This window comes from Choloepus didactylus, chromosome 17 (assembly GCF_015220235.1).
Source record: "Choloepus didactylus isolate mChoDid1 chromosome 17, mChoDid1.pri, whole genome shotgun sequence".
Taxonomy (NCBI): Eukaryota; Metazoa; Chordata; class Mammalia; order Pilosa; family Megalonychidae; genus Choloepus; species Choloepus didactylus.
The window spans coordinates 77,617,699-77,632,097 of NC_051323.1; the positions used below are offsets into that span (position 1 = coordinate 77,617,699).

General features: G+C 45.1%; 1 protein-coding gene and 1 long non-coding RNA gene across 3 annotated transcripts in view; one reads left to right on the top strand and one right to left on the bottom strand.

Moving 5' to 3' along the window:
- Window positions 1-1,515: 1,515 nt before the first annotated feature.
- Window positions 1,516-2,611, bottom strand: LOC119512913. Its single transcript, XR_005212477.1, has 2 exons — window positions 2,408-2,611; window positions 1,516-1,638 (listed from the first exon to the last, which is right to left on the bottom strand). It is a non-coding gene; the product is annotated as an uncharacterized LOC119512913 (long non-coding RNA).
- Window positions 2,612-3,446: 835 nt separating this feature from the next.
- Window positions 3,447-14,399, top strand: part of ZC3H6 (zinc finger CCCH-type containing 6) — a 94,845-nt gene continuing 83,892 nt past the window's right edge. For both annotated transcript variants that reach the window (XM_037807646.1, XM_037807647.1), the window contains exon 1: window positions 3,447-3,800. In XM_037807646.1, coding sequence (XP_037663574.1) covers window positions 3,769-3,800 — 32 coding nt within the window. In that variant the 5' untranslated portion in view covers window positions 3,447-3,768. The remainder of the gene's footprint in view (window positions 3,801-14,399) is intronic.

Consider the following 14,399-nt stretch of genomic DNA (forward strand, 5'->3'; position numbering starts at 1 on the left):
CTAGTCTAAAGGTCCTATCCACAGTAAGTCTAGCCTGCAGGAAAGGATTAAAAGAACATGATCTTTTCTCGGGTGCATAGAGCTTCAAATCATCATAACATCCTCAAAGCCTTAAGTCATTTCAGAAACAATGTTAAGTTCAAAATTTCATCAAAATTTGTTATGGGTGTGGTCTGTCCTGGGGTACAGTTCCCCTCCATCTGTGGAACTGTGAATTCTAGAAAACAAGTTATCTGCTTCTGGTATATTACGGAGGGGCAAGTATAGGATAAACACTCCCACTCCAATAGGAGAAACTGGAAGGAAAAGTGGGGTTACAGGTCTCAAACAATTCCAAAACCCAACAGGACAAACTCCATTAGATTTCAAGGTCTGAGAGTCATCTATGGATCAATGTTTTGTCCTCTGGACCTGATGGAGTGGCCATCCTACCCCTTCCAAGCGCTTGCCCAGTGGCCATGCTCACTGCGGTGAAGGCCTCAGCCTCTCTGAGCATCGGGGTGGCAGCGCTTTCCCTGAACAATGGTGTGGAAAGCCCTTTCCATGCACAGGGGTGGACCCACTCCTTGGCTCGAGGAGGTATCTTCAGTCCAGCGCTTGGTTTCCATGGTTCTGCCCTTGAAGTGATTCTTCCTCAACTTCGTCCCATCTCTGTTCCTTTCTGCCCAGGTTGGCAGTGGTTCTGTTCAGACAAATTTCAGAAAAAACTTGTCGGCTTTGCGTGCAGTACACAGGGATCCAAACCATCAGATGGAAAGTCTTTCCACAGATCCTTCTTGCATAACTGCATTTCCAATCCATACTTCCCCTGAAATGGCCGACTGGTCCCACGTTCAGTTAACCCTCACGTGGAGCCCTGTTCCCTGGGGGCTCTCTGCTTTCCAGAAGCTCAGGGAGGTCCCTGACAGAGCTGTTTCTGGTCCTGGTCCCAGAGCACACTATCTGGATAGGCTGAGGATTTTCTAAACCCTCAATTTCTGGTTTATTTGTGCTCAAGGGTTCAGTTTTCAGATTATCCCTTTCTTCTTGCATTTCACTACAAGTTGCAAGGGAAACCAGGCTGCATCCTCCACACTTAGCTTAGTGTTCTGGTTTGCTAATGCTACCATTATGCAAAATACCAGAAATGGATTGGCTTTTATAAAGGGGGTTTATTAGATTATCAGAACTTTCAAGTTCTGTCTTCTATCTGGCATCAGAACTCAATTTCACAAAGTTTTCTGTCACTTTAAAATAAGGAACACCCTTTTTCTGGTTTCCAAGAACATATTAATCATTTTCCTTTTAAGGCCTCATTGGAAATACCATTAACGTCCATATTTCTACCAACAATTTCTCAAAACAACCTAGAGCTTTTCGATCAAGTGCCTCACAATTCTTCCAGGCTGTACTCATTACCCAATTCCAAAGCCGTTTCCATATTTTTAGGTACTTGCAATAGCAGCACCCCACTGTCTTGGGACAAGAATCTGTTTTAGTTTTCCTGGGCTACCCAAGCAAATACCAGGCAATGGGTTGGTTTAAATAGTGGGAATTTATTAGCTCATGGTTTTGAGAAAGTCCAAATCAAGGTGTCATCAAGGTGATGCTTGTTTCTCGAAGACTCGCCTTCTGGGGCTTCCTCCAGAGATCCTGGTCCTTAGCGTGTCACATGGCAAAGCACATGGTGGGTAAAAAGAAACAAAGCAAAATAGAGTTCCTAAAATGGAGTCAGGCAGTCACTCTGGAGGGGACTCTCATGCATATCGCAGTCAGAGATCTCCAACTGCCCAAATATACACAGCCACAGGCAACTGTCCCTCAAAACCCTAAGGACATCGGGACACCAGAAACAAAGCAGAGAGCTCAGTCAACTACGGAACCGAAGGACATAACGGAGTGCCCCGAACAGCCAGCAACAAACGTACACAAACGTTTACGTAACCTTATTCTTTTCGTTTAGAAACCCTTGCCTGGAAGCACCAAAATGGAGACAATTTGGGCTGCTACCTGAATCTGGGCTCCCCAAATTACACTTCCAAGATCCCAAATAAGCCTTTGTTGCCTTGCAACTCAGTGTGTTATTTCTGGGTCAACACATGTCATTGGACTTGGAATAGACAGTGATTTATAGTTGTGTTGGCTTTTCTGACATATCACTGGTCATATTTACAATAAGACAAAGTCCAGAGACTCTAATGTAACTCCAAATTCTAATATTGTTCCATCAGACAAAATAGATATGTTTTTGAAAGTTTCCTAGAAACACATTACGGTGAATTGCGGCAACTGCCCGCAGAATTATCTGTCAGCATACAGGTCCTGCCAATGGTCATGTTCAGCTTGGAAAAAAAAAAAAAAAAGTGACCATTTCTTTTCTCCTTTTCGAGGTACATACTGAAAGGGCCACTTGCCACTTACCACTTACCAACCCCCTTTCCTCTCTTACGGGTTCGAAAACGTTTCCGGTTCTTTTGTTTGAGCTCCCACCTCCTCATGTTTATTCAGAAGACACTTGCTCCGCTGCAAGAAAAGTCACCGTTTCCGGTCGGCCGCACCTGCTGAGCCGGTTCTGGCCAGGTGAAGCCCGTGGCGCAGGCGCAGTCGGAAGCCCGGGCCTGTCACCGCGGCCCCCCCCCGGCCACGCCCCTCAGCCCACCTGGCCCACCCGGGGAACCCCCAGCGCCCCCTCGCCCCGGAGACCCCCTGGCTGGCCCCCGCGCAGTACACCCCAACTTCCCGGGATGCTGCTGTCGGGCGTCGCTTCCCTCGGCTCACGGCCACTGCTTCTCAGCGCACGATGTTTACGCGTTAGCGAAACGCATTCATCACACAGAGCCAAGATAAAGGAGTGAGATATTCGGGAGGATTAACCGTTACACGAATCATTTAAATGAAACGCAAGGAGCTTTCCGTCAGAACGGAGTAACATTAAATAGGCAAAAAAAAAAAGATTAACTTGCCATTAAAAATTATTTCTAAAGTTCGCATTACTAAGTGTAAAACTTACACATTTTACATATGGCATTAATATTCTTACAAAATCCTTTTCATTGTTTACATATTTAACAGCTGTTTTAAATTTATTATCCACTAACTCGGGTATGCAAATTTAGCATTAAATATCAGAAAGCGTTGCAGGCCAAGCTACCATTTTCCTTCAGAAAGGACCCGAGCGCGAAGCATTATCAACCTCGAGGACATGCCCCGCTACGGAAGAGGCAAACGGCTTTCTGATTTTTAAAGGCTCCACGGGCCCCTCTCGGCAACCGGGCCGCGGTTCTCGGGCGCCGCGGGCTCGCGGTCGTCTTCGACCCCAGGGCCTGCGGCCTCGCGGGCCCGGGCCCGCCCCCGGCGACTGACGGCGGCCGCCTCCAATGGCCGCGCGCGCGGCGCCCGCCATCTTGCCGCGCCCCGAGCGCGGCGCCCGCCATCTTGTCGCGCCCGGAGCGCGGCGCCGCCATGTTGGCGCGGAGAAGGCGCCGGCCCCGGCCCCGGTCCCCGCGTCGCCGCGCCGCCCGCCCGCTCCCAAGCCTCAGCCTCCCGCGGCGGACCGAGACTCGAGCGGCGCGCCGGTGGCGCGGGCCGCGGCCCAGTGTGTGCAGTGAGAGCCCCGTCTCCCTGCGTGGTTGTTAATAGACTGGAAAGTCTGTGTCTTGTCGCTCACTAGTAACCGTGAGTCTTTACCACCTCGTCGCCTCGCGGCGGCGGCCGGGAGCAGGTGCCCGCAGGCGGCGCAGCGGCCTCCTCGCGTCCTGCCCGCCGGCCCCGCCCCGTTCTTGACCAAACATGACAGACTCTGAACACGCAGGGCACGACAGGTCGGGAACCCTTCTTGTCTGTCTTTCTGTCGGAAGAGAGGAGGGTCTGGGCGGCGGGGGCGGGCCGGGCGCCTCCTGCATGACTCGGACATGTCCCCGGCGCGGCCCGGGGTCGGGGTCGCCGCGCGCGAGCCCCCGCCCCCTCCGCGAGCCGCCGGCCCCGCCCCCCGGGGACCCCCCGGGAGCCCCCGGCCCACTGCGAGACCCCCGCCCGCCTCTGAGGCCCCCGCACCCCCGCTCCCCTCCCGGGAGCCCCCTGCCCCCTCTCTGGAGCCCCCTGCACACTGCGAGACCCCCGCCCCTCTCTCTGGAGCCCCCGGCCCACTGCGAGACCCCCGCCCGCCTCTGAGGCCCCCGCACCCCCGCTCCCCTCCCAGGAGCCCCCCGCCCCCTCTCTGGAGCCCCCTGCACACTGCGAGACCCCCGCCCGCCTCTGAGGCCCCCGCACCCCCGCTCCCCTCCCGGGAGCCCCCCGCCCCCTCTCTGGAGCCCCCTGCCCACTGCGAGACCCCCGCCCGCCTCTGAGGCCCCCGCACCCCCGCTCCCCTCCCGGGAGCCCCCCGCCCCCTCTCTGGAGCCCCCTGCCCACTGCGAGACCCCCGGCCCCCTGTGAGGCCCCTGCTCCTTTGAGGCCCCCGCTCCTCTTTCTGAAGCCCCCTGCCCACTGCGAGACCCCCGCCCGCCTCTGAGGCCCCCGCACCCCCGCTCCCCTCCCAGGAGCCCCCCGCCCCCTCTCTGGAGCCCCCTGCCCACTGCGAGACCCCCGCCCGCCTCTGAGGCCCCCGCACCCCCGCTCCCCTCCCGGAAGCCCCCCGCCCCGGCCCCGCTCTCTTGGGGGCGCCCTGGGCCACGGGTCCCCCCGGACTTCGTGAAGGGTCGCCCGGCCCTAAACCTTAGTCACCGGGGACTTGAGATCGGACCACTGCCCTAGGACATAGAAAGAAACACATTCGGTTTTTAGGAAATTTCCGAGCCACCCACCCCAAAGGGCCGTGACTACGGTCGGATCCCTTGGAATTTCAATGGCAAGTTTCAAGTTTTAAACACAGAATACTTAATGCTTTGCAGAACTTTGTGTAGCAAAATTTTCTCCTAAAGTAAAAACACTGTGATTATTTAACCCCCGATTTTCAAAATACTGTATATCATTTGAACATTTAACTGCGATTCTGAGTTTTCATTTTTTTGCCATGCCTTAAGAGGTACATTCTTGGTTCCGTGTAATGGCTTGGGAGTGTTTACTTATCTTAAACAGCGCAAATAGCACACTTAAGTTTGGATTCCACTTTAAATTTACATTCATGTATAGTTTAATCATTTTTCAAAAAGGGCTTTCAAGGATTAAAATTACGGAAACAAAATCAGTTGCACCTGATTCTAATTTAGAATATTAATTTCAAACCCTAGAACCTTGCATTACACCTTTGTAAATAGAAGTACTCAAAAGCATACATTATACTCGATTCCTGAAGTTTTCCACCTATGGAATAATGTGATCTACTTTTAGTAAAGCATTCCAAACACTTTTATTTTACCCAGGGGCAGAAATCACAAACATCACTGAAATTTGAAATATTTAAATATCTGGCAATCTTGAAAGGGATAAAAATGCTATTTCAACAGATGTTGGTACTGTAATAATAAAAGTAGATCCCCAGAAGGCTATTCAGTTAAATGTGTCGTAATTTTTAGAAAGCAAAATGCAGTCTTAAAATGAAAAACTATTTACATAAGCTTGCACTTGACAGATTTTTCTTTCTTTTTTTTTTTTTTTTTACATTATCTTGTTATTAAAATGAGAATATTCTTGCAATGGGTTAATGAATATCTTGAGAATGTTCCCATGCTGAATATCTGTGATCAAACCAATGACAAAATTTTGCTAATGTGGCCTAAAATTCATTCTTTATATGGAAGAAGGAAATCCGTTGTTGCCTGTTGGTTCTCAGAGCAGCTGAATTCTACACGAAGAATATTAAGAGCAGGTCACCAAATTCAGGAATCCAAATAATTTTAGAGTAAGAAACTTTGATGTGAGTCTTTAAAAAGAATCTGAGATTTTAAAATACTGAGTTAGAAGTTAGAAAAGCAAACATTTTTTAAAAGAATTATTTGTAAGATATATTAACAGCTTAGTACTAGGAACTTCAGAATGAGTAGTAGTGATCTGTTTTTGTTTTGTAGTAGGTCTAAGAAAATATTTTTGAGTGATTTCTGAAACAGAAAGATTAGCTCAGTTTTCACTTATCCAGTTGTGAAGTGGCAGTATTCTGAGGCAAAAAGAGGCGTTTTATCTTTTTCACAAGTATATTGTCAACTTGAATGAAAAACAGCAAATCAAAAAACCAAAGTGAATCGGGAGATAGGAGAATTGGTTCTAGTTCCAGCTTTCCTACTCCTTGGCTTTGTGAATTTGAGCAAGTCTGGTTTCTTAATAAGAGGGTTCTACAAAAGTTTTTCAAGTTCTCTGTGATAGGTGGTTCTCAATCTTTGAGAAGCTTTACAAAAATACTGATGCCGTTTCCGTTGGTTTGGCCACAGGGCAGGCTTCAGGAGTTACAGAAACTCCCCAGATGGTTGTAAATGTGCTAAATCATGGACCTTTTTACCAGGCCAGTGCTTCCAAGTCTGAGCTAACCATCAGAATCAGAACCACCTGGAGGAATAAAGACGGCTCCCCAAGTGATTCTTAAGAAATTTGGAAAAAATGGACTAATCTGTGGAATCCCCAAATACTCTGTGTTTCCATATTATAGTTATTTTATACTGTAATAAAAATTCCTGTGAATGAGGTGGAGGGGAGTATTTGAACTAGACATTGTCTTCTGACATTTTTGAAAATTATATAATATATACATGATGAGTGCTGGAAAAAATTGAATCTATGATTTGTATGTCTAATCTTTGATTTTATACAAATGAAAATATTACTATTATAATTTACTTGAGAATGAGATCCTAAATGGAAATGGAAATTCACAGAATGAGTAATTTTTTTTCCTTTGAGAAAAATATCGTTTTCTTTTATGTTTTATATGGTGAACTCATTTCGTACTAGATTTGATTGTCAAATGAATTAGCTTAAAAAAAAATACCCATAAGTTTCCTTCAAATATTTCCATGTCTGGAGCTAAAACATTGTTACTAATATAAAAATACCTATACATAAATATGTGGCTGTGTAGAGTGCTAGTAGAAGACTTCTATAAAAGTTGCTGGAAGTCTTTATGAATAAATAATGGAGATGGAGAGGAAGGAGGTGGGGGGAGTTATCAGGAGATATAATTCTTGTCTCTTTTCATTCTTTTCTTCCACTCCAGCTAGCTAGAGGTTGGCCAATTAAAACAATTCACAAACAAGTAAAGGCTAAATAGTATGAGCTTTGGACAAATTTACAGTAGAATAGGAAAGATAAATAAACACCCAGTAACTACTACAGAATCTCTGAAGTGTGCTAAAGGTTTACAGGGCTCACATGGGAAAAAAGATCTTTTCACGTGAAAAGCAGTAGAAGAGCTTATGCTTCTCAGTCTAATTGGTAGGGGTATGGATAATACTTTCCTTTGGGAAGAGGTTATTCTTTGCCAATTGTAAACAGTTGTCCCACGGTCTTTCCCTCCTCGGATAAAACAAGAACAACACTCCAACTAGTTAGGCTGGTGACCTCCCCAGCCCCTCCATACGACTGAGGCCAGGAGGCCGCTAGGGAGTCTGCCGGCAGAGGGTAGAGACGGGGTGGGACTTCCCATCTGGTTCCCTCGTGAATCCTACGAGGTGTGTGATCGAGGGAGTCTCACCAGGGTCAGGGACACGTCCCAGGTCCCACGGGCAGAGCCGACGCCTGTCGCAGCCTTATTTTCGCTCCTCACTAAGTCGGCACAGGGAAATTGCAGAACACGTTCTAGTCTTCAGTTCTTGGGATTGTCAGGAGGTGCATTTGCAGGGCCCTGCATTCCGAATCAGACCTCGGCCCCAACCCGGCCCTTCCCCTTAGGTAATGTCTCATTTGTGAAATAAGGTAGTTGAACTCGAGTATATAAAGTTTCCCTTCCCACTTTTAAAAGTCAGTAATTTTAATTTAAAAAATCGCAGATGCCTTTCTTCAGGTCAGAGTATACCTTATGCCCCACTCAATTTGTTTGTAAATTAGTGGAGTAAATGCCTTCCCTCGCTAGGTCGTTATTTTATTTCCAAATTCACTTACTTAGTTGAGGGTTGACACTGTCAAAGTGAAGTTTTCTTTAGTAAATGTGAAAAACTTGAGTCATACATCTTGATGTTGGAAGACACTTTGACTCTTAGGAAGGCATTTGCTTTTCCCAACCTCTCATAAACGTTCTTTCATTCATTATAAAATTTTATTCATTAAATTTCCATTCAAATGTTGTATAGTTTCCCTTCTGTGCCAAGTGTAGTATGGAGGGCTGGGGAGACATCGGAGTGCAGCATCACTGACCTAGCGCTCCAGGGACAGATTGGTAAATACAGTGTCACAGCACAAGTGCCCCAATGGAGGGGTGAGCTGGGTGCAGGATGGCACGGATGGGGGCTTCAGGAAGGCGTCACAGAATCGCCCAGTCCGGAGGGTGAATACAAGTTCGACCAAGCAGAGAGAGAAGTGAGTGGAAAATGTGGAGAAATGAAATGGCGCGGTAGGTTCAGGGTCGTTAAGTGTTAGTATGTGGACAGGTACAATGTATTTTGGGGAATGGGGAATAAGGCTTAACTGAATTTGGGGTCTGACCTTGAAGGCTATGGGGAGCCCATAAAAGAGTGTTAAGCAGGAGAATGACCACGTGTTTAAGGGAAGCAGTTACTGAAAAAGCCCTGAAATAAAAGGGCAGTCGGGAAGAGCATTCCAGAAAGACAGACGAGGAGGAGGTAAAAAAAAAACAAAACTTGGAGCCAGGAATGAGACTGACGTGATTAAGGAAAAACGAGAGCATTGTGGCTAGAGAAAAGAGTGGGCGGGAGGAGGGCAGTGAGAGATGAAGCTGGAGATAACCAGGTGCCGTGCGATGGGGGCGACTGGCGTGTGAAGAAGGGCAGGATCACTGGGCTCTTGCACAAGGTGGTGAAAGGAAGCTGCTGCGGTAATCTAAGTGAGAAGTGATGATGCCTTAGGCCAGGGGGATGAAGAGTGTTGAATGTTGGATATGGTTTGGAGGTAGAAACAATAGGATTTGTTGATGGGTGGATATGGAGCACAAGAGAAAAGAATGAGCCAGAGCTACTGTAAATGTCTATAAATGGAATGATCAGAAACATTGGCAATGAGGAAGCAGACAAAGGCAAACTTCATGAGCTGTTTTTTAGAGTTGCTAGAACTAGGGGTAAAGATGTTAGTTGAAATGAATGCGAGACCACCCAGCTGTGTGTATAGGAGACCATGAAGAAGAGGACAGAAGTTTGCTGGAAGCCAAGGGAGAAGAAAGTTTCATGGAAGGAAGGGTTACCGAGCAGATAAGGGAATAAGGGTTGAAAACAGGCCACAGGATATCTTAAAATTTGAATGAAAGGGAGCTGCAGGATTTGCAAACTAGTGGCCTTCAGGCCTGAAATCTGCTCAGACTCTTGTTTGCCCAACAGGAGCTTTGAAATATTTGTGTTTGAGTGCTTTTAGGCTTGATGTGCATCCTCCACTTGCACAGTCCCCATCACTCATACTTTCTTTGCAAACTCACCACCTGAGTTCTGCGCCCTTCATTAGGTGACCTGCCTGACCACTCCAGGCATCTCGAGTTTGTGACCCCTTGTTACTGGTGAAGTCAGGTTTCAACTGTCAGCCTGGCAGTTTGGCTACTACAAAACCCTGCAGGGGGTATCGAGCTTGAATTCACCAGGCCAAGCCTTCGGTTCAGGATGTTTGGAACAGTCTTCCATGCATCAGTGTCCGCTGAAGTGTGCAATGCAAACCGATCAGTGTCAAAGCTGATCAGACTCAGGAATGCCAAATTCATGCCTAAAAATAGTAATAGGACTAGGATCTATTTGGCACTTACAATATGTCAGGGATTGTGTTAAGTGCTTTACATGAATTTATTCCATTTAATCCTCACAGCAACCTTAGGAAGTAGGTCCTCTTATTAGTCCCCGTTTTCACAAATGAGACAGACACTAAGAGACTGGTAAATTTCCCAAGGTCACAGAGTAAATCAGTGGGAACTCAAGTAATTTGACTCCAGAGCCCACTTTTATTCAAGGCTATATATCCACATCACAAGAGAATATATATGCAACAGAATGACAGTTTGTTTACTTAAAATGCTTAGATGTTTGCATCAGGGAGTGTACTGTTTCCATGTAAAACGTTATATGGAAAACCAAATTATTAAACGTTGCTTAATGAATAAGAGGTTGGGATTAGAACAAAGGAGTTGATTACGAATGACTGAAGTTCAAAGAGCATCAGGCTCTACAAAGTAATATTCTCGTCTGTCTGGTAGATGCTTGCATCTGTCTTCCTCACAGAAGAGCCTCCCTCCTGGGCAGTGCTTCAGTGGATATTGCATATGTGTTTCCCCACCGCTCCTTTTGACTCTTCCATTGCCCACAAGTGTATCTGATAGCTGCTTCTTTTTTTGTTGCATGTTAATATCTTGAATTTAGTTAACAGCCGTCTTTTTTTCCTCCCTTTGTGCCTGCGTTTCTCTTCTCTATCCTGGTTCACCTTGTTTGGGTTTCATGGTTGAAGTTGCTGAGGGCCTTCTTATGTTTAGTATCTTTTTTGAGACGGTTGAGTTCTGGGCTGTTATTTGACTGCTAATGCCATGCACCAAATGAGACTATAGTCATTTCACCACTTTAGCAAGAACATTTTCAGCAGATAGTTATTACTCTTGGCAAAGAGCACATTTTCTCTGTTGTAAAATGATGTTATATTTGCTTTCTTTTGCTTAGCTTAGTTTTTTTTTTTAACTTTTTTAATGCATTTTTTTATTGTGAACTTTAACATATACATAACAGTGATAACTTTCAAAGTATGATTTAAGAAGTAGTTAGAGAGCAAATTTCAAAGAATGTCATGGGTCACAGTTCCACAACTTCAGCCATTTCCATTATTGTAAAATATACATAAAGGTGTGAACTCTCAATGTACAGCTCAACAAGCAGTTATATAGGTAATTTCAAAAATTGTCATGGGTCACAGTTCCACAGTTTCCGTTGTTTCCTCATTATGAAATACACAGAAAGGTGAAGACTTTTAGGAGCACAATTCAATGAGTAGCTATAGAGCAAATTTCAAAGAATGCTATAGGCCACAGTTCCACCATGTCACTTACCTCCCTCCAGCCATTCTAATACCCCAGCATCCAAATATATATATATTTATATATAGTTTCAGTATTCATAGACCCTTGTTAAATCTTATCTTGTTTGTTGCTACCCCTTCCTCTCCTTCTCTGTCTTCAGGGGTGTCTAGGCAGTGAGCACCCTAACTTGTTCTCGACAGTGTGAGGAAGGGGGCTGCATCTGATGTTCTTACAGAGGCTGTTGCCTCTGGGTTTTAGGACTTATCTGGCATAGGAACACTCTGGTGGATTTAAGTTCTGAGAGAGAAAACTTAGTGAATGAATCTCAGGTAGGGACTTAGGTATTTGGGGACTACTTTTGGAAAGGTCATGGCATACTGTGGCCATTTGGGATGTCAAGCTGGAGCTTGCATAAGACAAACCTCTGGGATAGACTCTTGACTCTATTTGGGATCTCTCAGCCACTGTAGCCTCAGCTTGTTACCTTTCTTTTTCCCCCTTTTGGTCAAATAGGCATTTTAATCCCTCACTGTCAGGGCCACACTCACTCCTGGGCATCATGTCCCACATCGCCAGGGAGATTCATTCCCCTGGGAGACATGTCCCTTGGAGGGGAGTTAACGATTTATTTTGAAATACTTTTTTTTAAACTTACAGAACACTTAAAAAAAAATACAGTCCCATGCAGAGAACACCAACATACCCTATCCCCCACCTCCCAGATATCCAGATCCAACAATTTTAACATTTTGCTACATTTTGCCATATGATTCTATCTATCCATCAGTTCATCTAACTATCTCTCTGTCAATCAATCTATTTTCTGAACCCTTGATTGTGGGTTGTATGCATCATGCAGCATCATGTATTGCATTTAATTGAAATGCTCTCCTTAGTTGCTTTTTTTTTTTTTTTTAATTGTGGGAACATATATAAAACACTTTTCCACTTCAGCCTCTCCCAAGCATATGATTCAGGGGGATTAATTACATTCATGATATTGTGATACCCTCACCACCTTCTGTTACTGAAACTTTTCCTTCTCCCCAAACAGAAACCCTACACCTATTATGTTTTAACTTTCCATTTCCCTTACTCCCTGCCCCTGGCAACCTGTGCTCTACTTTGTGTCTCGATGAGCTTGCATATTCTATATTTGGTTGTAGTTACCTTGAGATTTAAATTTAACATCATAAATCTATAGCAATCTTGTTTGCATTGATACCAATTTAACTTCGATAATATATACACAATATGTTCCTATACCCCACCTGCCCCCCCACCTTTATGTCATTCTTGTTGCAAATTACATGTTTATATGTTATGAATCTAAAACTACTGATTTATCTTTACATTTTATGCATTTGCCTTTTAGATCCTGTAGGAGGTAAAAAGTGGGGTTACAAATCAAAAATACAATAGTACTGGCATTTATATTTACCCATGTCTTTTCCCTTACCAGGAATCTTTAAAACTTCATGTTGCTTCAGTGTATCATCTATTGTCCCTTCCTTTCAACATGCAGAACTATCTTTAGCATTTCTTGTCGGGCTAGTCTAGTGGTGACAAAGTCCCTCAGCTTTTGTTTATCTGGGATGTTTTACTCTATCCCTCAGTTTTGAAAGACAGTTTTGCTGGATATAGAATTCTTGCTTGCCATTTTTTTTGTTTGTTTTCAGCACTTCAAATATGTCATCCCACTGTCTTCTTGCCTCCGTGGTTTCCCGTGAGAAGCCAGCATTTAATCTTATTGAGACTCCCTTATATGTGACATGTTGCTTCTCTCTTGCAGCTTTCAGAATAATCTTTATCTTCAGCATTCGACAATTGATTATAATGTGCCCCAGTGTGGATCTACTTGGATTTATCCCGTTCGGCATTCACTGGGCATCCTGGATGTATATATTTGTGTCTTTTGCTATATTGGGTAGGTTTTCAGCCATTATTTCTTTGCATATTCTCTCTGTCCCTTTCTCTCTTCTCCTTCTAGGGTGCCTATGGTGTGTATATTGGTACACTTGGCTGTGCACCTTGGGTTCCTCAGGCTCTGTTCACTTTTCATTCTTTCTTCTTTCTGCTCCTCACACTGGATGATTTCAGTGGCCTTATCTTAAAGTTCACTGGTTCTTTCTTCTGTCAGCTCCAATCTGCTTTTGAACCCTTTAAGGGAATTTCAAATTTCTGTTACTGTGGCCTTCAGCTCTATTTGGTTCCTTTTCATGATTTCCATCTCTCTATTGATATTTGTTTGTGTCCATCCTATCATATTCCTGATTTCCTTTGATCCTTTGTCCATGTTTTCCTTTAAGTCTTTGAGCATATTTAAGACCATTTAAAAAAAATCCTTGTGCAGTGTGTCCCAGGTCTGGCCCTCATTGATGGTTTCTAGTGCTTTAATCTTCTCCTTTGCCTGGGCCATCACTTCCCGTTTCTTTTTTATGTTTTGTAATCTTTTGTAGAAACCTGGATATTTTGATATTTTAATATGTTACTTCTGGAATATAGACTCTGAGGTATCTGTTCCTTAAACTTGTATCCTGCTAATGTCATGACAACACTTTCCTTGAATCCCATGAGCTTAAAAAAGAAAAAAAAAACAAAAAGGAAAAAAAGGAACTGCAGACACTTTGCCCAGTCTTTGCAGATTGACCTGTTATTAGTACTTCCCTTCAGAACTTATGCATACAGTGAGTTTCCATAACAGCTCAAGGCCTCCCTGATCCTTTCTGCACATTGCCTCTTGTCTTGTGTGTGGGCGTGTGACCCTGGGAACTCCCCTCTTTACAGTTAGGAATGTCCTGTCTTCTCTCTCACAGCATATTCTGTAGGAGAACTCGGCGAGTTGCCTTCCACAAACAGGGTAAGTTTTGGCTTGATGAGCCTGCAGCAAGTGTCCTGCTTCAGTGTCCTGGTTCAGTCTCTCAGGCTGCACCAGTGATACTGGGCCACACACACACACACATTCACAGGATGTGTGCAAGGATTACTGTGCTCCTTCCAGAACTGGACCAAGGACCACACAGGGTGCTGCGAGAGCCATCTGCCTTTGAGTGGCTTTCTTCTTGATTTGGTGCTCACCCTGTTACTGCAGTCCTTTAACTGGATTTCCGGAGCTTTGAGAAAGAGGGTTCTGCCACTTCTCGCTGGAGTTTCAAAGCTTCTGTGGGGGAACAGAGTACTGAAGCTTCTCTGCTGTCTTGAAGGGGGCAGGCCTTTGCTTTATTTTCAATGGGAGGTCATGGCTCGACATTAACACATCTGGTGAGCTGTTCTGATACTTAAGCTTTCATCAGTCATCCCCGTATTCTTGAATGGCAAGTAGATGACCAAAGCAAGATCCTAATTG